Source organism: Carassius gibelio, chromosome A23, assembly GCF_023724105.1.
Source record: "Carassius gibelio isolate Cgi1373 ecotype wild population from Czech Republic chromosome A23, carGib1.2-hapl.c, whole genome shotgun sequence".
Classification (NCBI taxonomy): domain Eukaryota; kingdom Metazoa; phylum Chordata; class Actinopteri; order Cypriniformes; family Cyprinidae; genus Carassius; species Carassius gibelio.
Genome location: NC_068393.1, coordinates 20704003 through 20725926, shown reverse-complemented (window position 1 = coordinate 20725926; position 21924 = coordinate 20704003). Strand labels below are relative to the sequence as shown.

General features: G+C 37.2%; 2 protein-coding genes across 2 annotated transcripts in view; both read right to left on the bottom strand.

Annotated features, from left to right (window-relative positions):
• The window catches only part of LOC127944932 (probable phospholipid-transporting ATPase IIA), a 56647-nt gene extending 44828 nt beyond the window's left edge, over positions 1 to 11819 (bottom strand). The window contains exons 1-9 of the mRNA XM_052541359.1: positions 11565 to 11819; positions 8731 to 8875; positions 7289 to 7402; positions 7086 to 7194; positions 5223 to 5281; positions 3277 to 3328; positions 1289 to 1383; positions 657 to 737; positions 495 to 570 (exon numbers count right to left, since the gene is read on the bottom strand). Of these exons, the coding sequence (XP_052397319.1) occupies positions 495 to 570; positions 657 to 737; positions 1289 to 1383; positions 3277 to 3328; positions 5223 to 5281; positions 7086 to 7194; positions 7289 to 7402; positions 8731 to 8875; positions 11565 to 11632 (799 nt within the window). The 5' untranslated portion in view covers positions 11633 to 11819. The remainder of the gene's footprint in view (positions 1 to 494; positions 571 to 656; positions 738 to 1288; positions 1384 to 3276; positions 3329 to 5222; positions 5282 to 7085; positions 7195 to 7288; positions 7403 to 8730; positions 8876 to 11564) is intronic.
• A 509-nt stretch (positions 11820 to 12328) lies between these two features.
• sall4 (spalt-like transcription factor 4) lies at positions 12329 to 19930 on the bottom strand. The gene is made up of 4 exons (XM_052541357.1): positions 19646 to 19930; positions 15213 to 17666; positions 14824 to 15128; positions 12329 to 14457 (listed from the first exon to the last, which is right to left on the bottom strand). The coding sequence occupies exons 1-4, from the start codon at positions 19710 to 19712 to the stop codon at positions 14035 to 14037; spliced, it is 3249 nt and encodes a 1082-aa protein (XP_052397317.1). The 5' UTR covers positions 19713 to 19930; the 3' UTR covers positions 12329 to 14034.
• Positions 19931 to 21924: the final 1994 nt, after the last annotated feature.

Below are 21924 nucleotides of genomic sequence, written 5' to 3'. Positions count from 1 at the left end.
TTTATTACCATTATTAATTATTTTATTTTTTATAGTTATTTTTAATGGGGTCACACTATACGCAGTGTGAGCACCAAACCAAATCTCCAGGTGCTCTCATGAAAGCCAGACTGAAAAACTGTGTACTATCCTGTATATATATATGTACCATATTTTTCGGACTATAAGTTGCATTTATGTAGAACCAAGAACCAGGAGAAAACATTACCATCTACAGCCGCGGGAGGGCGCTCTATGTCTTCAGTGTAGACTATAGGAGCACTGAGCAGCATAGAGCGCCCTCTCACGGCTGGAGACGGTAATGTTTTCTATTGGTTTATTTCTCTTGGTTCATTTCTCTCGGTTCATGCATAACTAATTTAGTTAAATAAGTCGCACTTGACTATAAGTTGCAGGACCGGCCAAACTATGAAAAAAAGTGCGACTCATAGTCCGGAAAATACGGTATATATTGATATGATTTTATTTATATGAGATGATTTTTTGTTGTTTACCAGAAGCAATGACAGTGCTCGCCCAGAGAGTGTTCTCAATGCTCAGACTTTCACTGACTGGAGGGTCTCCATCTTCCTGTCAAATGCAAAACACAAGGCTGTTCAGTGTGGGTTTTGCTAGTTCTGACGCCACTATGATCGAGCGATGAGATGTGTACTCACTCTAGTGAAGGTACCGATGAAGTTATGGATGTCAATGTTCGGTTCCTCGCCGTAAACAAATGACCTGATCTGCAGTAGATCCTGAGGGAACACATTAAATGGCTAGAAGAAGCTGTTCATGACAATATGAAATAGCATTCAAACTGAATTTAACTTCTGTGATTAACTATAACAAACAAACTATAAGGATGAAAAATAGGGCTTTTATAGTATATGGTGATTTCGAGTTTACGTGTGACTGATTATGCCGGTTATAGGCATTCTGGTGGAGTACCAACGGTATATCAGTTAATTATTTTTTCTGTGTACTCCGTTTGTATTTATTGTCCATACACACTGTTGTATTTTTCAGTCCTTGTGATGGTCTACGAAGTCACTAAATAATTTCTGTTTGACAACTGACCGAATTTATCCATGCAATGTGCAAAAAATGGCAATAAAGTTGACTTTTGACTTTGACAAGGTCAAAAAATACCACTGCTATGTTAGTGTGACATTTGTTTGAATGCATGTCTCTGTCTGTTGTGAACTGGCTGAAGATCAGATCCAACTGAGATATGATTTATGCTAAAGTCCAATGCTCTTTCTATGACTTTTAATGGCATAATAAATGAATGATGGATGAAACTCACAGCAGCAGTAGGGAGTCTCTGTGTACAGGACACAGGGAGGCGTAGTTTCCAGTCGGTTTCTCCATCCAACTGATCAGTCCTCAGAAAACAGGAGCCTTTATGACAAAAATCAGCAACAAATGTCTAAACACACATCGAAAAGTCAGTTTGATATCCCAAAACATTGTTTTAAAACTGAACATTTTATTGCAATGTCTTTCTGCTGAACTCCAGAGGGCAGTGTGACTCTCTTTTACTGACTGACTGATTTAAATACCTTTGCCCACAGCATGCAGCGTCTAAACTAATGTGATCGCCAGCCAAACTGAACTGCTAGTCATGCAAACAACTCCAGTTAGCCTCAAGCTAGTGCTGCCATTAGAGCATGTCACCCACCCAGCCCTCCCTCACTCATTTAAAGATATGTCGCTCTGCCATTCAACCCTGGACTCTTAATAACTGCCTAATGGTGTCCATCTGTGGGAAGATAACAATGCTTCCCTTCCCGTAAAACTAACACATCCACTACTACTGGCAACTTCCATACCCCTGCAAAAAGAAATCTGAACCAGGTGGAATTCCAACACAACCAGTGACCAAAAATAAAAAAATTATTTAAAGCAACTAGTCACTGCTAATTTGACAAGTCCTACAAAAAAAAAGGAGACTAAAAAGTTGTTTTATGAACTATTTGGTCTCGTAAGCAACCGCCTAGTAACCTACCTAAGGAACAAAACCACACCTTAATGCTTTCCTCAATTTGCTTATTCTGATGAAACATTGTCTTTTTTCCTTCCTGATGGCACTTTAAATTTGTTTGCAGTGTCTCATCTTTAAAATTTCAGCTACTTTGCATGCCTTGATTTACCTCCTGGCTACCTTGAAATTTGAAAGACAAAATGATTGTCATCCAAGATGGCATTTTCAGTCTCAACACAGGATCTACAGAGAGGTAGTGTGAAATACTTTTTTTAAAGAGACAAATGTAATTTTGTGTTCATGGTAAATGCAGTAAAGAAAAAGTACAAAGCATACTCTATATTTAGCTATCAGCACGCTTATGAAATAATGTCTCTCGACAATAATGTCAAATTAAATTGGTAATAATGTTAATCATCTAAATAATTACTGCATGAATCTAATGGGATAAATAAATACTATGCTATAAATAAATACTATATAAATACAAAGCAATGTAAAAACAAATATATACAAATAATATAAATATAAAAATAAATATGTCTGTCTGTGATTGTTTTTAATTGTCTTGTTTAATTTTTCTAATTTTTTTTATTCTAAAAAAACAACAAATAAATTAAAGATTTACCCTATAAACATATATATATATATACAATTTTTATATTTTACAATATAAAAATAAATATAAGCAAATAACATAAACATATAATAAAAATAAATATATTTTTTGTCTATAAAGTTTGTTTGTGATTGTTTTTAATTGTATTGTTTACGGTTTCTTAATTTTATTTATGTTTTTATTAATCTAAAATGAAAAATACATTTGAAATTAAATTTTATAATCTGGTAATTAATCAATATAAAAATAAATATGTACAAATAATTTTACACACATAATAAAATATATACACACATATTTATATTCTGTCCGAAATACATATTTACAAATTATATAAATATAAATATATGTTCAGTCCATAAATCTGTTTGTGGTTGCTTTTAATTGTGTTGTTAAATGAGTTATTTTCTTCTAAAACTACAAATAAAGGTGAAATTAAATTCACACATTGTATGCAATCAAACAAGCATGAACAGGACACTGGAAACTGGCACGTCTGGTCACCCTAATCTAAAGCAGTCAGTGTTTTATAGAGAATGTCAAAAATCACAATGCATGCCATCTTTCTGGGCAATTTCAGCATAACTCATTAAACTAATGCCTCCATCTACAGGCAGCTGCCCTCGCGGCCATGTCATTTCCCCTGGGCCAGAGTTTGGGAAATTTGGATGAATGACCGACAGATGTTTACCATTTCTTTCAGAGGTCCTTAGGAAGATCATGTCAGCAGGAACACGCTGATTCTATAAAGGGAGAGATAGGGATTGGAGGAGAAGAAAGAGAGACAAAAAAGTAAAAGATAAAGAGTAAAGACACAAACTCAAGCGTTTGGTCAGGAGCAGTCACTTTGGTTCAGTTGTATATGTTCAGTTTGGCTTTAATCTACTCAGTGATCAGTATTCGGCTGGTTTCAAGAGTACAACCCACAGCAAATCACTGGGTGGTGCCCCGTGGCAGCTCTGACCGCCCGATCCACCCGGCCTGACCCCCGCTTCACTCCCAGCTCTGTTTGTGGTTATTAGAAGATGAATTCACCATGCAGACGTTTCAAAACATTGGAAGTGACTTCGGTCTCTCAAATGTGGGCTACGCTTTTAATCAATTAGGCTTTTACTATATGCAACCCATAACCCACATGCAAGCTCTAAATATTAAACCAAATTGGATTTTCCACAGATTAGGGTAAGAAGATCAAACATATTACATTGAAGGTGAAATACAATGCTTGCCAGAAAGTGGCAGATAGATGCTGACATAACTGATTTATCAAGTCGAACAATTCAAAAACTTCTAAACCTGACATTCCACCCCAAAAAAAAAAAAAAAATAAAGATCATATTTTATTATATAGAATTTTTGCATGATGTTCATGGCAATTACGCATACAGTCCCACCGATAATTTTCATTACCATAATGCAAAACCTATAATAGTTTAATTTATGCACATTTTTAAAACACCATTATATTTTAGTAACATAATTAGAATAATATGAATTACAATAATAATAATTTAAATTTATTTTTAAGTAAATTCCAAGTGCTATGAGATGTTAATGGGAATTTGGAGTGGAAAATAATGCCATAATGCCTTTCTTTTTGTAAAACATGCAAATACAAATTACAATAAAATAATATATAATATTAATGTAATATAGTAAACAAAATACTGTCATTAAAGCTACAGTAAACCTAATTAGAAAAATGTGAATAACAAATTCTAGATGCAAAGAGACTTTGGTGAGGAAAACATCAGAAATGCTATAATGCATTTTCTTTATTTCTTTATGCAAAACATGCAAATACTGTTTTTTATATATATATATATATATATATATATATATATATATATATATATATATATATATATATATATATATATATATATATATATATATATATATATATATATATATTAAGTCTGGGGTGAAAAGAATGTGATATGGACATGCTTTCATTAGATTCACACATGAGGCTGACTAATAAGTTTTTTAAATGTGCTTTTTAACAAAACCAGATTGAGTGCAGCCTGTGAGAGCCGTCTTTCTGTGTAAAATCATCATTTTTAAGAAAATTAGCCTGGTGGGTAATTGGAGACTGCGGCCGCGTCTCATATTTCATGTTCTCAGACTTCGCAGAGGGAAACCGACAGCGCAACTCACTTAAAATAGGCTTCAGTCTGCATGGCAAAAAGTTGAACAAAAGGCAACACTAAATACCAGAGTGGAATTAGGCAGGATTACTAATAACCAACCACTGGCCTCGGGTCACATGCTTCAGTCATTCAAAATGATTGACAGCTCTTTCCAGCATGAAATGCTCATAGACCCGAATGGTCCACTGGTTACTTTAATAAAAAATAAATACATACAATCCAAACGTTCAATTTTTTAGATGTATATTCAAATTAAGCTTTAATGTTGCAAAAGCCATAGGTTTTTGTTTTGAAAATGCTCATTCAAGCACTATTTTCATTCTACATATACATATAAAGCTTGTTATGTCTTCCTGCCCCTCACAGGGGTCCGAAAGCCTTAATCTCAGGAGAAGGTAAACAGCTAAAGCATTGAGAGGTATCAGATGCCGTTTGTCTGAAGATCTCAATACCTAACAATGAGTGAGCTGATTAGCAAACCAACCTTTTCAACAATGATAAGATCTCCAACCTGGATGCCACTACTTTTCACCTTCACAGTTCCTGCGGAGGGAGACGAAGAGAAAATCAGACTATAAATAAATAAAAGTGTGAAAACTGTAGCTGATGCATACAACAATCATTTTAAACATTTAAAAACAATCACAAGCAACCTTGAAAATGCAATGCCTAAAATCCACAAAAATTCAATTGATTTCAAGGTCCCACAATTTTCAGCAATTTCTAGACAATTGCATATTTCAGAGCAGAGCTCGTTATTTAAAAATAAATTCCCTGATATTCAACCCTCATACAGTGTGCATATTCATTGGCAAACCTCCAGTGAAGATTCACATATTTAATCCTTCTTAACGTCCCCATTCAGATTTCTCAAAACCTCTGAATGCATATAAGATTTGCATTTGTTTTTAGACAATACCCTCCTATGTGGCTTTACAAGAGTGCTGTGAGAACAATCTCTCATTGCATTGAAAAAATGCACAGCTAAAATTGTTTGGAAAAGGTCAGGGACCTTTAACCCCTGTGGTGACCTTTACCAATGCATATGTAAGACATTAGCACATATGTATATGTGCATTCTTTTTGGAATAAAAGGACACTTTTATTGCACTTAGGTCAGTACTACATTGTAGCAGATTTGTTTTATACGAATAAACATTTAAATCAGTGTTGGCTATATTGGGTTTTGATTAATTATTCATTTATTTTATACCTACCACCTAATTTTTTAAAGAAACTCCACTGGTTTAAACTGTTCCCCTACAGGTTGGTCACTTGGTATCATATCATCCCCTTAATTTTCTAACTTCCAGAAACCAGGAAAAGCCGTGTTCTGCTCCGGAAGGTGTGACTTGCGACCATAAATCCCACACCCACCTTTAATGGTGTGAGTCTATTAAAAACACGAGTCGAGGGCCAGTTAAAATATGATGAACTTTGATGTTTTTCATCGCTGTTGGTCTGGGCAGGGCAATCAGAAGCCAGGTAGCCAGGACATGCCACAGCTCTGCTCTAAGAGCCTTATATGGAGGCTGTTCCTGCCGAGCGCACACACACTGGGTTTATGAGAGAAGAGAGCCTGCCAGATCAAAGGAAGGCAGCTGATGGAAACAACAGGAGGTTCTCTTCCTCTTTTATTGTCAGGCGCTTTTCATCCCCCAGTATATGATACAATTTACATCCCTACATCAAATTAAAGACAAACAGCAGTTTGCTTTATGGCTAATGCATCTGCATACTTTTGCACGCCTCATTTAGTAAAAGAAGGCAGCGTAGCATTGTTACCGTGTTTTTACATAGCAATTACATGAAAAAGTTTGCAAATACCTTAAAATCCTTCCCTTAATTTGGCATTCTTGTAAACTTCGCAATTTGCTATATTATCACCAAAGACTGGATTAATATATATGGATATATTTATATATATATACTGCGCTTAAAACAACAAAAATTATTGTAAAAAAAAAAATGCAATCTGGTATTTGACTGCTCATTGCAAATATTTGCAATGCACATTTAGTCCCTACATTACAAATGCATGTGCGCTGAATCACCTTAAAAACTATTTAGGCTTACAACAAACAAAAACTAAAACTGATTGCTAATTAAAAGACATTTACACAACAATTCATTGCATGGGGAATCAACATTTAACTCCATGGCAAACAATAAAACGGGTACATTAAAAATATACAAAACTAGCAAATAACTCTCTCCAGCTGATTGTTCACTTCGCAACATTTACAACACGCATTTAACTAACAAATCTAGGCGTAAGGAATCAGCTTCATCCAATAAATCCACACACACACACACACACGCTTTATACGTGGAAACAATGGCTCACCTCTTGTGGAGAGTTTACTGTAGATCTGTGAATTGACCTCTTTGTCTCGTAGGAAACATCGGATCTCCTCGACAGCTTCCCTTACGATTGTAATAATCAAAACGAAACCCTTAAGAAAAAATCAAGTAAATGTTAAAAAATGTATTCAAATTTGATCGTGAACATTAATATTAGGACTATTTATTTCAACGAAACTGACTCACCAGAGGAACCCAGTATGTGTACAGAGCCCCTAATCTGAGCTCATTCACAAACTGTGAGCAGGCCAGAAGCAGAAAGTACAGGTTGAAGAAGTATTTGAACTGGTTAAACAACACCTATAAACACAAGCACATGATGATGAGGACATGAAACCTGATTTGATATCGTTTTATATCTCGTGGTTTGAACAAAACTTGGTAAAAATAATTGTACCATGGTACTGAATATTCATACTGTTCAAAAGTGTGGTGTTGGTGTGTTTTTGAAAGAAGATTTTTATGCTCACCAAGGCTGCATTTATTTAATCAAAAATACATTCAAAATAGCAATATTCTGAAATATTATTACAATTCAATACAGCTGGTTTCTGTTTTAATATTGTTTAAAATGTAATTTATGTCTGTGATCAAAGCTGTATTTTCAGCCTCATCCCTCCAGTCTTCAGTGTCACTTGATCCTTCCTGCTCAACATTTCTTATTATTATTGATGCTTAAAACAGCTGTGGTGCTTAATATTAAATAAACACTTTTTCTTTCAGGATTCTTTGATGAATACAAAGTTCAAATAAAAACTATTTTTATTAAATAAATAAAAAATTATAAATTATATTATGAATGTCTTTACCGGCATGTTTCCTGCATAAAAGTGTTTATTTCTATTAAAAAAATTATCTTACTGACCCCAAACTTAATTTTGAACCACACTGTATATCATATTTATATATCATGCTTCAGAGAAATCATGTTATTGCCATAGTACATGTCCTAAAAAAGCATGGTACTACTATGGCCTGCTACTAAAGGCTTTCTTGAAACATTTTCAAATTCATTTCAACATATTTCCATCAACTATGAAACACACACCATTCAGCTAGAATTACATGTGTTTTGGCCATATTAAACAGAGCTTCAAGTGCTTACATTAAACTACCTCTCTGTTTGCATTCTGATATATGACAGAGTTCCTGGTACTCATTTACAAAACATTACGAATTTAACTTTATCATTTGTCCTTCAAAACATGCAAAATAACCGGAAGGCATTTACAATGCAAAATTATACAAAATTATCCATACAGCAATCTGGTCAAGGTTGTTTTCAAAACTGGTGCTCGGCACGGCGTGAAGAAACCAGACTTTTACATTTTCTGCAGTGAAAAGCAAGTGGTGCTTGTGCAAAACTCAAAAAGTTGCTTGTGTGTACTGGGCGGTTGCAATGTGTGACTAAGTGGTTGCTTATTGGTCAAAATGTCAAAATTACAGACTTTGGTACATGTCGAAAATCCAAACTCTGCTCACAAAAGCAACACACCTTACCTAAATGTTTCAAACTGCTCATGGTTGACCACCAGAGCAATTAAAAAACATGTTAAGCAACCTAGACCGTTGCTCAACACGTCCTTGAATTACTCTGGTGGTTAACACCAACGTTCGTAGTCACTCACCCCTGGCAGGAAGGTGAAGAAATTGTATTTCTGATTGTTTATGACATTTCTTGGGTATCTCTGCTCTCTCTTTTCCGGGTGACCCAACCACACGGTCCGAGGACGGAAATCTCCCCCACCGCAGCATCTGGACCACGGGCAACACCTAAATACACAACATCATCATGGACATTACACGTGGCTTGATTCACAAAGCACTTCAAATTATACAGAAATGGAAGACTGGATGCTGAAATGTCACTGCAGCCACAGAAATACTTTCAAGCAAGCAACAAAACCGTGTCAGTAAATATTAGCTTTCACCATCTACCACTTACTAACACCTTCATCAAACAAACTCTTATTAAGAACTAATATATATATATATATATATATATATATATATATATATTAGGGGTGTAACGGTTCACAAAATTCACGGTTCGGTTCGATACGATACACTGATGTCACGGTTCGGTTCGGTTCGGTTCGATACGTTTTAGATACAGCAAAATGTAAAAACATCTCAACTTTTCAGAATGCCGCAAGCGCACCGCGGGTCATGTGACAAGAACCAACCAATCAGCTTCATCCTTTCCCGTAACAACGTTGAGAGCTCAGCCAAGATGAAGGATCAGCTGATCATAGTTGTATATGGATTGCAATTTTGAAATAAATTTAGTAGCAGAGCTACTGCAAGCGATTTTTAGAGCTGCAAATCCATTTATCCTTCGCTGAAATTTCCGCGTCTCATGGAGAGAGCACGTCATTGTTGCTTAGCAAAGACAGACGCCTCATGAGCGCTTCTGCCCGAGCGCTTTGGAAAGGAGGAGAAAGACGCGCTTAGCGTTTTCCATGCGTTTTTAGGCACGATATGTGAACGGCCCCTAAGGCGCTCGCTCACTCAGCACGCGCTGAAGGCTCGTTGCAAAATGTCGAATGCATTTAACAGACCAGAAATATAAGATCCTAAAATAACCAACAGGTCTGGTGTTTGGGTTGGATTCCCTGTAAGCTATAGTGTCTAAATGCTGCAGGGATAGTTTGCTGCGTGCATGTTTCTCCTTTTTTTCGTCTTTTCCCAGATAGTACTGACGCATATATCCCAGATATTCCCGCTGGTGTTTTTTTTTTTTTTTTTTTTTTTTGTATTCCCGCTGGTGTACCCTGTCATGTTGCAGATGCGACATACCGTTGTTTTTTTATCCACCACTCTCTTGCCATCACCATTATAGCTTAAAGGGAATCCAAAGTGCACCCAAACACCAGACCTGTTGGTTATTGGAGGATCTTCTCATTTCTAGTCTGTTCAACGCATTGGCTATTTTGCAACGAGCCTTCAGCGCGTACTGAGTGAGCGAGCGCCTGCTGAGTAGCCTAACATAAACATATAAGATGGTGTTTTTTTCTTCTTCGGGAGTGTCAGGGGCGTTGCCTGTTACAGTTGTTTGGGTTATTGGGCTACCTTGTTGAACGCATATCATTATATTTCTCTCTCTCTTTTTTTTTTTTTTTCAAATATAATTAATTACTCCAACGAACCGTTCGGTATACATAATGCGTACCGCGTACCGAACCGAAAGCGTCGTACCGAACGGTTCAATACGAATACGCGTATCGTTACACCCCTAATATATATATTACTTCCGTATATGTGACGCATTACTGAATGACAACAGCTTATAGACATAAACTCAATTTGTGAATTTAAACCTTGCATTTTATTTTATTTTTTTGTACACGAGCTATAGCTGTCTTGAAAATACATTTAGAAACAAACCAAAAAAAAAAACAAAAAAAAAAACAATACAGTTTTGCATTAAACACAGATTTTTGTGTTTATTTCATTTTTAATTATACACAATAATCACTGTGTTAGAGGTATTACTTTTTCTTTCTTTTTTTGTAATTTAATTAAAGTTGCTTCTCGTGTAATTGCATTATAGAACCATTCTATATCAAACATAACTGATATAACATCAAAATTTAACATCTAATGTTAAAATGTTTGTTTTAATGCAAACATCTCCATTTAAATACCACGGTCAATTCAAGAATAATTTATGCAATTTATTTTAAAGAATTAATAGAGCAGTTTCATGTCTATCCTGTGTAAATCCTCTATTGGATTTAGAACGTAATTAGTAATAAGTAATGCAATTTAATTATTTTAGAGAGAATGATTAGTGTATGTAAAACACTGACTATAATTAGTACCTAGAAATGTATATATGCAATGCATTTACATGGTATTCTTAGGGATTTAAAGGAATACTATGGTACCACCATGATACACGTCTAGAAAACATGTAAGCACTACGGTACTTTTTTTGCTTAGTGAAAGCCACAGAGTTACAGCATCAATAATTGTAGCAATAGTGGCATTTTCACGGAAACAAGTGCTTACAAATAGCTGGACATTATATGGCAATCAAAGACTGGTCAGGTGCCAAGGGTCGGCCATCCTCTCAAAAGGCCTTAAAATCATCACACCGATAATATTTGGCCAAAAAGAGCATAATGCATAGGGAGACATATTTTTTTTTTCTTTAAATATTGAGATACATCCTTAACAATTCACCTGTGTCCCGGATGTTCACTTGCCACTCCCATATACAACACTCTAGTATCGCTCAGACGACATCTTCATAACGAATATTCAATGCTATATTAAGAAATCGTAACAAAAATAATGAGTTAACCAGTGTTAAATCGCGAAATAATGTCGTTATCGACAGCATTTTGCTGGTTAAGGGTTGCATTGGTGTTAGCCACAATGCTATCACCCATAAACAAGCCTCCGTTTTCCAGCCGAAGCGGTTTTGTTGTCATGTAACGTCGTTTCGTGCTCTTACCCGTCTCTTCTTTTGTTGTCATGTCGGTTTTTGTGTCGGACGGGCTGCATCGGAATGTTGTCCGTCATTGTTGTCCGCAGTGGAGCAGCATTCGCTCGCGCGCTGGGCGGAGGCTTCTGTGCATGTTAGGGCTGCGCGCGTTCAACATGATGGGACACAACCTCATCAGCTTTGGCCTGTGTCTCTCAGCCATTCACAGGCATTATTATCTTTGCTTATCATTTATTTTATTCATTCGAATTATTCAGACGCTGGATAGATTGCTGTGGTAATACGTTTTTTTTTTTTTTTTTGGTTCACCACACTGTTGTGTGGTTAGTAGTAGGCATATCCTGTTTTCATGTTGAACAAATTTTCGCCTAAAACAGAAGTTAGTCAAGTTTTCAACATGGATTTAGAAGATTCTATCTACCATTTCTGTCATAACTTTGTTCTTTGCATATCCTTATTCTGTGAGAACTTACATTAGACTGAGGTATGAAAGACTTGTTCTCCATATCATTATATGGAATGCAAAAACTTTTAAGCACAATATTTGAAACTGCTCATAACCTTATAATTCCAAAGTGATAGTGATTAATTTTTTTTTTTACATTAAAACATGTAAAATATACATAAACCATGCTAATACTATGGTTTTCTTGTAAAGGACTTGTAAATAAATAAATAAAAAATCTAACGTTACCATAGTAGTTCCACTGCATTCTTGAAAGTACATTGGAGTATCATCAATTGTTCCTATAACAGTAACGACTGCATGTTGATTTAGACAAAGTTTTGGAAAAGTCATCCTTGTTTTTATTCTCAAAATATCAGAACAGAAATGGAAAAAAAACAAAAGCAAACATTTACAAAAAAAAAAAAAAAAAAGTCTACATTGTAAACAAGCCTAAAACAGACTCAACATTTGAACAATCATACAGACATGACCCCATTTTTTCAAGAGATGATACAACCATTTTTTTTTTTTTTTTTTTACATCTAGAAAAAAAAGGCACAACTTGGTAAATGCATATTAGGAGGAGGATTTACAGGAGGGGTCTGCCCATTCTGAACAAATGTTGTGCAAAGTGTCTGGGGATACATTCATTATTTTACAGAAATCAGCAGGTTACGGGGGCACAATGCAACCATAACTCCAAACACAATGCCAAAAAAAAAAAAAAAAAAAAAAAAGGAAGAAAAAAAAATTCTAAATGAGGTAGAAATTTGACCAGCGTTAAGTCTCTAAGGTTTAGTTACTCTGTGTGCATACACACAAGTTCATTCCTTTAACTCAAGAATGCACGACTACGATCTCAAAAACATTTCCCCACAACAATACACAACTGGGAAGCAAACCATGACTCTTTCCCAGGATTAGAATGACTGCTGATATTCAGAGACAAGATAGGCATGCCTGCTTAGCTCACAAGTATAAAATGCATGGTAAATGGCAAATTTACAGAATTCTAAAACTCAGTGGGTCCTAAAACGGCAGAAAGCAAGCAAATGATCTCTAAATGACGAGCCCAAGAAACAAAAAAAAGTTCCTTGAATAAATGACATATGCCTGGTTTACATCAGATCTTAGCAGAATGAGGAAAAATAAAGATATAAATAAATATCTAAATAAAAGAAAGGCCTTTATTACAATCCTGTGGTGTCTTTTGAGAGGGCAAGGGTTTAAGGGGGGGGGGGGGGGGGGGGGGGGCAGATGAGAGGGAGAAAAGCACTCCAAGACAGGCACTTAGCAAAATATTTTTTGGTATTAAGCGCAAATAGCAACTATAGGGTCAAACAATTTATAATAACTTAGTGAAATCAAAACAAACCTATACTATAACTACTCATTATGTCCATCATTGAAACAAATTTTCAGTAGATTGTGTGGAATGGTCAATTTATCTAGGCACGTATTCCACGAACACCTTTGCAATGAATGTTATTTGTGACTACTGAACTTTAAATGGAACACAACTAACAACAGGACTATGTGTAGTCAAGCAGAGATAAACAAGATGTTAAACTTAAAACATGGAGATCTCAGGTCACCTGTGGCTGAGATCTTCCTGAGGGTCATAGAGCTGAGCCAAATGCAACTCACAAAGAGTACCCCATCACTTTTATGAGACTGCTCTGGAATAAAGCCATTTCAAGTAAGATTTACATTCAATTCTAGAAACAAAATACCCGCATATATTAGAGAGAGAAGGAAAAGAAAAACTACAGTAGTTAGATCAGATTCAACTAGAAGTAATCGATAGCATATAAGAGTCCAAAAAGGAAGGCATGGCCCATTTTAGGGTCGAGGCTCATTTAACAAGTGTATGTAAATTTGCAACTTCTTAAATGCAACGTTACATGTAGGAATTGGTTGTACCAACTAAGGACTGAATTAATAAATAGCCCAATTCCTAACATTTAAGCCTACTCATTAGCACAATGCAGGCCGTTGATTGGGAACATCTGTCTGTAGTCATTTCACCATCTAATTCACTTTACCCTCCTCCATAAAATGTGGAAATTTTGCTATGCTATCAGAGCCATTCTTTTCCATTTCTGCAATTGTGCCAGGGATGCCCATCTGAGAAGTCTCAATCTTTGTTATTCCCCCAGTAGAGCCCACTAAAGGACCTCCAGCGAGACCTCCTGGGAGAGGAACGCCTCCATTTTGGATGACTGAAATCTCATTGGTCTTCATGGTCAGCCCATTTGTGAAGGCAACTGCATACTGGTTCCACATTGATGGGTTGAAATTAATTGGTGGGGGAATCAAATCCTTTGGGGGTGGCAGCATGTCTGGTTTCATCTTGGACTCTGTGCCCATGGCCATTAAAGCTACTGGGTTATCCAACGAGAGGCGTTGACCTCGCCTTGCTGTATTATTCCACATGTGGGTCCCAACATGCACCTGTAAAATAGGAAACAAGAGTCAGTAAGAGTTGCTGCAATATACACAAGATATTAGTTTTCAATAGGGCTGCATGATAACTCAAATGCGTTTTTGTAGGATCAAGCATGTGCTTTCAAATGGAGCGGCATTTACTAAACAGAGCTATAGTTCACAAGAAACGCAATATCGAGTTCATTATCAGCAATGAATCACCTGCGATAATGAAAGTGGTTTGTGTAGCTTGTGAAAACATCTGAAAGCACGTGCTGGAGATTTAATACTAGTCACAGAACTGGATATACTGATGAGGTGCGTATGGTAAATGAAGTCCTAATTTTCAAATTAATTCACTGACAAAATCTGAAGTCTAGAAAACATCTTCACCTTAAGGTTTCCCTTTGTCGTGAAAGCCCTGCCACAAATTGTGCAAATGAATGGCTTCTCGCCCGTGTGTGTACGTTCATGGATTTGCAGGGCGCTTGCCGATGAAAAGTTCTTCCCACAGATATTGCAGAGATGCTGCTTGGAGGTGCGACGAGGAGCACCAGAAGTAACTGGAGGAGTGGTAGCTCCTTGGGGCAGTTGGGAGCTGTAGAGGCCATGAGCGCCTATGGGAGTCTCAGGAGGAATCTGCATCTCCAGTTTGACCAGATTTGGAGGCACCCTCACAAATGGTAACTGACTGGAACCTAAGAGAGAAGAAAACGTATAGGTAAAACATCAAGAGGAAATGTCGGTGCCATGTTAAGCATGTTGAAAATAACAAAACGTACCATGTTCGCCATTGGAGATGGACAAGCCTGGCTCCTCTTTGATAGGTTTTGGGTTAAAACTTGACGTCAAGTCCAGTGCGCCACTGTTTTCGCTAAAATCTTGAGGTGCTTCAGAGTCAGGTCTGGATTTTACTCCATCATCTGGGTTTGTGGATTCTGGTGATTTTGATTGTCCATTACTCAGGGGACCGTCTCTAGGGGACAAAGAGTGAAAGGACACAGAATCTGACACAGCTGGACTGTGGCCGTTCTTGTAATCCATTTCTCCAGACCCTGAAGGGGAATCTTTCAGCCCACCATCACTCTCAGAAGCAGTGCTGCTTTGTCGTTGAAGGATCAGTGCAGAGGTGAGGCTCTTCATGTGGTTCTCCAGGGCGGCAATGCCTGTAAGCATAGATGGTGGACCTTGGAAAGCCTGATCTTTATCAGCGGGCTGGGGCTCTGTAGAGAGGTTCAGCTTCTCCTGATTGTCCAAATCCAAGTCTTGCTCTTCCATACTCTCTTCGTGGCCAGTGGAGTCAATGTTCTTTTCCTCAGTCATGCTAGCATCCAGTGCTTCAGGACTTTCGAACTGATTCTCTGGGAGAGGGGTGTTGGGAATCTGGCCACCCATGTGCATACGAATATGCTGCTGAAGTACAACTGCATTGGTGAACTTCTTATGACAAATAGGACAAGAGTGTTGCATTTTAAGGAGAGTGTTGGCCCTATGAACACCATAATGAGCTTTAAGGTTGCCCTTGGTGGAGAAAGCCCTGCCACAGATTTTGCATTTGTGCGGTCGCTCACCAGTGTGTGTGCGGTAATGCATTTTGAGGGAACTTTGGCAGCTCAGCACTCGATGACAAATAACACATTCATTGGGGTCATTTGTCTTCTTATCCAAGCCATCCACCATCTGCTGAAGTTTTGCAGTATCAGAGCCATTTTCGCCAGATAGACCATTACCGTTTATGTGGTGCAATGAATCAGAGGAATCTTTGCCTTGATCCAGTCCCGCCATCTCCTGACCAAACATGCCAGAAGAAATGGATGCACCGTCGCTGCCAGATGAAGAAGGCCTCTGGGAGTAGAGGTCCCCACCTACTGGAATATCATATGAGGGCTTGAATCCTTGGAGCACTGGTGGATGGAGACTTGTCGAGGGAAGCCCCTGCACTGGTTTGGTGTCCACAAAACTGTTTTCATCTATGGGCATGGACATGCCATAAGGGATGCCACTGTTTGTTGGCATGTTGTCAAGGTGTTCTGGTACGGGATATGGATTCATCTTGATGTGTGGGTATTTTTCTTTGTGCCTCTGGAAATGCACTTTAAGGTTTCCTTTGGTTGTGAAACGGTTTCCACAGATGTTGCATTTAAAGGGCCTTTCGCCAGTGTGTGAGCGTAAGTGGATTTGTAGAGCGCTGTCATTTCCAAATGTCTTCCCACAGAATTTGCATTTGTGCCTGAACATAGGTTCACCAGAGACCATATTTGACTCCAACATGCCAGGGATCTTATTTTTTGCCTTTTTAGAGGAATCTATGCTTGTTGCAAGGGTATTAAAGGGACTCTGTAATCCCATGACCCCTGGGGATTGAGGAAGCAGCGCTGGAAGTCGGCTAGCTAAATCGGGAAGTCCTTTCAAGTCTGCTTTTAAGGGCACGGAGACCAAACCTCCAGTTAGGGATGTGGGGATGGTGGCAGACTGAGGTAGCTTGGCTTGTTTTAAGGCTTCCAAGGACAAGTTCTGGGAGCCCATCCGTTTGCCAATGAGGGCAGCTGCGGCTGAAAGCTGCTGTGATAAATGTGCACCCAGTGCTTTCAGTGGATCCACAGCGGCACCCAGTGTTGCATGGAAACTCTGAGGTGCCATCATGGCCACCTGGATGCGTATCTGCTCGGTTAGCTGAATCTGCTGCAGTTGTTGCTGCTGGAGACTGACCAGCTGTTCCAGGATCATGGGGATTGCAAAAAAGGCATCTTCGTGTGGTTGTGTGGGAGGAGACTTCTGATTCAATGAACTGGATGACTGTTGTGTTACAGCAACTTTAGTAGAAGCCATGGACTCCAGAGTCACAGAGTCTTGCAATTTGGAAGATACAATGTACCCCACATCTGAACTGCCAGACAAATCTTGATGGTGATTTGAGGGGTCATCCTGGTTCAGCATGATCTCTCCTTCCATCATTTCCTCGGACTCTGCACTATGCTTTGAATGTGAATTACTGGTAGACTGATTTCCAAGGAAATCACCCGGAGAATGCTGGGAGAAATCAGGGGTCACTTCACTCCCATCGCCATCTTTCATGATCACCACCTGCTGACTCTTAGTGCAATTTCTCTCATGTTCGAGAAACTCTCCCTCATCGAAGAACTCTGCGCAACATTTGTCGCAAACCCTCGTCTCCTCTGATCGTCGCCTCTTAGCATCATTGCCATCATCCTCACCTTGACCGTTGTGCAAGATCCCTGCACCAAAGAGAAAAAGTTCAAGAGATGGACTTAATATTCAAGACCCAAGGATAATGTGCAGTAAATATGGAACAAATTATAGATAAATATAATGTTATCAGTATACACTATTGAAAAGACAAGGCATAAAGTGTTGTAATGAAATATACACAGTCCTATTTTACTTATGTTCTGAAATTAGTGGCATAATTGGATTTTAATTTGCATAAAACAGATGTTTAACATTGGGAAAAACAGATGTTACATAAACTTCAGTTGATTTTTTAAGCAGCCACATTCACAGCTATTCAGTCCCAGCAGATGAGGACAGCATTTGCAACATGTTCAAAAATAAATACCCAAATTGTACTAGAAATATTTACCAATACAAAAAGCTAAAGGTTCATATAAAATATAAATTTTCTCCTCCATCATCTATTTATATGTTCCTCATATATACACATACACAAAAACAGCACATCATATGCTTGACTGGTGTTTGTTTAACATACAAATGTTGTTAGGCAGTCCTAATGAAATGCTAAACAAATCAAATTAAGCTGCAGCACCATTAGGAAGGGCCTTTTAACAGGGCCATTGTTAAATGCAAATTTCATCATCTCTTATGAATGGGAAAGACCACCGGTTAACATTCTGACAGTGAAACTGGACATGATAATTGTTCACTAGACAACTTAAATAGTAAAGAAAACAAGTTGCATTGCTCACAGAGCCAGCAGTCAACCAACCAGCACATCCATTTGAGAAAGCAAACGAGTTAGCTATTCATTTATTTATTTTTTAATAAAAACACTTGCAAAAGTGAGGTGGCCTTGATTGCATCTTAAATGTCTAAAGAAGCAGTGGCGATGCAAACAAAACCTTAAAATGGTTTTATTAAAACAAATTATTCCAGAAATGAATCATGTTTCAACCATTTGTTTAGGGTTAGACAATTGGACGGACACACCGTAAACCCTGCGCTGTATAAAGCTCACCACATGGGGGCGTTTGATCAATGAACAAGGCATATAATGTATCTTTACTGATACCTTCAGTGTTGCACACTGATTGTACCTTAACTGAAAGAGAATTCAACATGCTATGTTATATAACAAAACTGAATAAAATCAACTTAAAGCAAACAAGACAAACAAACCCCATTTCCCAGTCTAACAAGCACATCTATATACATTATTTACGAATGACCACATTTCAGTATGTCGTGAAAAGAGTCATGTAGTTTACATTTACACCCCCATTACACACAACTTCATTTCCATCCCCCATCCACTTGTCCATATGCAACCAAAAGAAACTGTGGGGGATTTATTGCTCTGGTCAAGCTTGTTCGCGACTCACATTTCATGCCGACCTGTTGAGCACCTTTGTTTAACAGTGGTCAGTGATACCAGAACGCCACATCAAATATTAACACACGAGCATGGTCTGGAAAATACGTGTACATTTATCAGCCAGTGATAAAACTGATCAAAGCAGAAACACATTTAACGAGTTTTTTTTTTCAAGCATTCTTAAAAGCTCAATAATATTTCCACTTTCTCTAAATAGAAAAATAATTTTATATTATAGTTTTTTTTTTAATTACGACACTCACCAAAAAGTAAGAAAACAAGAAGTCGCTGACTCGACGAATATAAAAACGCCGATAAATATCTGACATCGTACATCGCAAATACGTAAACATCAGATAAGCTAAACAATTAACAAACAAACAAAACAACAATGAAGCAAACCACCCTCTTTCTTAAAACTCAAGTGAAGTTGCCGCTATAGTAGACATTCATCAAAGTTTCAGCGCATTTGTAACTAATTTAATGTAGTTTTTTTTTTGATTTAACGATTTATAAAGCTCGTTGTGATCCAACTGACGCATAATTTCATATTTCAGATATTAAATGAAACTAATAATCTACAGTAGGCTACACGAGCAATAAAATAAATAAAAACAAAGTTTTGTGTCATCTCAAACTTACCATTTTGTGTCGAAGCGGGATCGTCTGAATTGATATGCTGTGGTTTGGATTGCTTTCGCCTCGACATGGTAACCTACAACCATCAGGGGCGAATAGTAAGACTATTTAGTCCCTCTTCTTTAGAAATTCTCCAGGTTGGGGGAAATTAGCCCCTCGAGTAGAAATGCGCATGTCAAAGTAATTATTATTATCAATAATGCATTGCGATTTATCATGCTCTTCTGACAGCTGATTGGCTCCGGTCCAAAGTGCTCGCGCATTATTCAAATGAGGCTTCATTGATGAGAACTGCAGAGTCGAGAGAAAGGGGGAGGAGATGTGAAAGAGAGAAAGAGGGAGGGAAAAGTGATGCTAGAGAGAGAGAGAGAGAGAGAGAGAGAGAGAGAGAGAGAGAGAGAGGGAAGCAAGTGCGCAGGCGGGGAGAAAAAAACTAATGATTTTAGAACACTAGCTATTTCATTTATTATATTTTTTTTCTTAAAGCCTAACTATTGTATGAATATTGATATCTTAGATTGTATTTTTATTTAACATATTTTAAATGGACATTTGTGAGTCTCGCTTTATGTATTTATAGCCTTTATCTTATGTATTAATAAATCATGAAATTTGACTTGTGTTTTCAGTTTTTACAGTACTGTATCTTCTGTTTTGAATAAAAGCCTGAAAAAATATAAAGATGTTCTTGATTCTAAATGAAGCTAACATAAAATGTATTTTTTCAGTGTACATAAAGACAAATCTGTGCGTGGTTCACTCTGTGATTTAAATATGGAAATTGCAACTGACATTAATTCATCACATTAAACACAAAGACCTGCCTGTCACACTGTACTCATATGTGGAATGAATGAATGAAGAGCAGACAAGTAAATATATGCAAATGTTGAAGGAGAAATGATGAAAAAACAGCAGTTTAGTTAATTCAAATGCAGTATGTAAAGCAACCATAAAACCCATGGAACATGGGTATATTAAGAAAGATTCTTTTTTATATTTAAAATAGTGTTATTGTTTTGGTGCTATTGCATATTATATGCTATATTATATATATATTTGGGATATATATACAAATAAAAATCACATTGTAAAAATATTAATGTTTTTTAGATGTTTAATAATTGTATTATATTCTTGTTTGAAGTTTTGGTATTAATGGAAATGCAGTTCTGTTTTGTTTTTGTGATATATTTCTTATATCTGTATCAATGTATCATATTTTTTCAGGTTTAAAATACAATTTTGTTATGGAAATACTCTTGGAAGGAAAAACAAAACAATAACTATTCACAATGTGATTTCCAAATATTTTGTTATGATAAAACTATGATAAAAGTGGGAAAACAAACAATAACAGACAAAATGTTATTTACAGTATATGTGTGTGTGTGTGTGTGTGTGTGTGTGTGTGTGTGTGTGTGTGTGTGTGTGAGTGTGTGTGAGTGAGTGTTGATGATTTTAAGGGTTGCTATAACCAAAAATTACCAAAATATCTTAATGCGAGACGCAATATATACCAAAAGCTTCAATATATACATATTTTTTTTTATGATGTCACTTACTGGATATATAAAATAAGCACTGGTCAGTGGAGTTTTTTTAGTTTCTGTTTGTTTTTAGTCAGGATGTATCATAGATGCCAGACGATTACTGGATAAGGCGGCGTATGAGTCATGTGTTTGCAGACACTGAACAGTGAAGTCAGATGCATTTGCTTATAATTTCTTGACTCTGCTTTTAATGCAAATGGCCCGGCTTCCATCATATTTAACGCACACAACCAGCCTTTCAGAGCTAACAATATGCTTTGCTTTTCTCTGGATAATCTCAATACATCAGATGTGTCAGTAACTGCTTTTAAAGCATGCACCAATTGGCACATCCTGTTCTGCATTGGACAGCTATGGCTTTGTAAATTTCCCAGCTCAGAATGGGCAGAGATTTTTTAAACCCCTCTTCCCTCCCACCCCCTTTTTTTCATAGGGCAATGTGAGAATGGCAAGTGCTTTGAGGGTGCGAAATAATTTATAGCTTTTCTCAAAAGAAGATAGAGCATCACCCCCCACACATCTCACCGTCAGCTGTGTATATGCCTTACACCGGAGGAGACTGATGTCCTTAAACTTAATGGAGGGCCTCACTGACTGAGGAGAGCAGGAAGAAAGAATATTTTCAATCCATTTCACCAATCCAGACTTGTAAGTGTCGTATCCATTAAAATCAGTCAGTGGAGTCAGTGTCAGTCAAACGCTGTGACTCACCCATCTTTCCAGAATCTG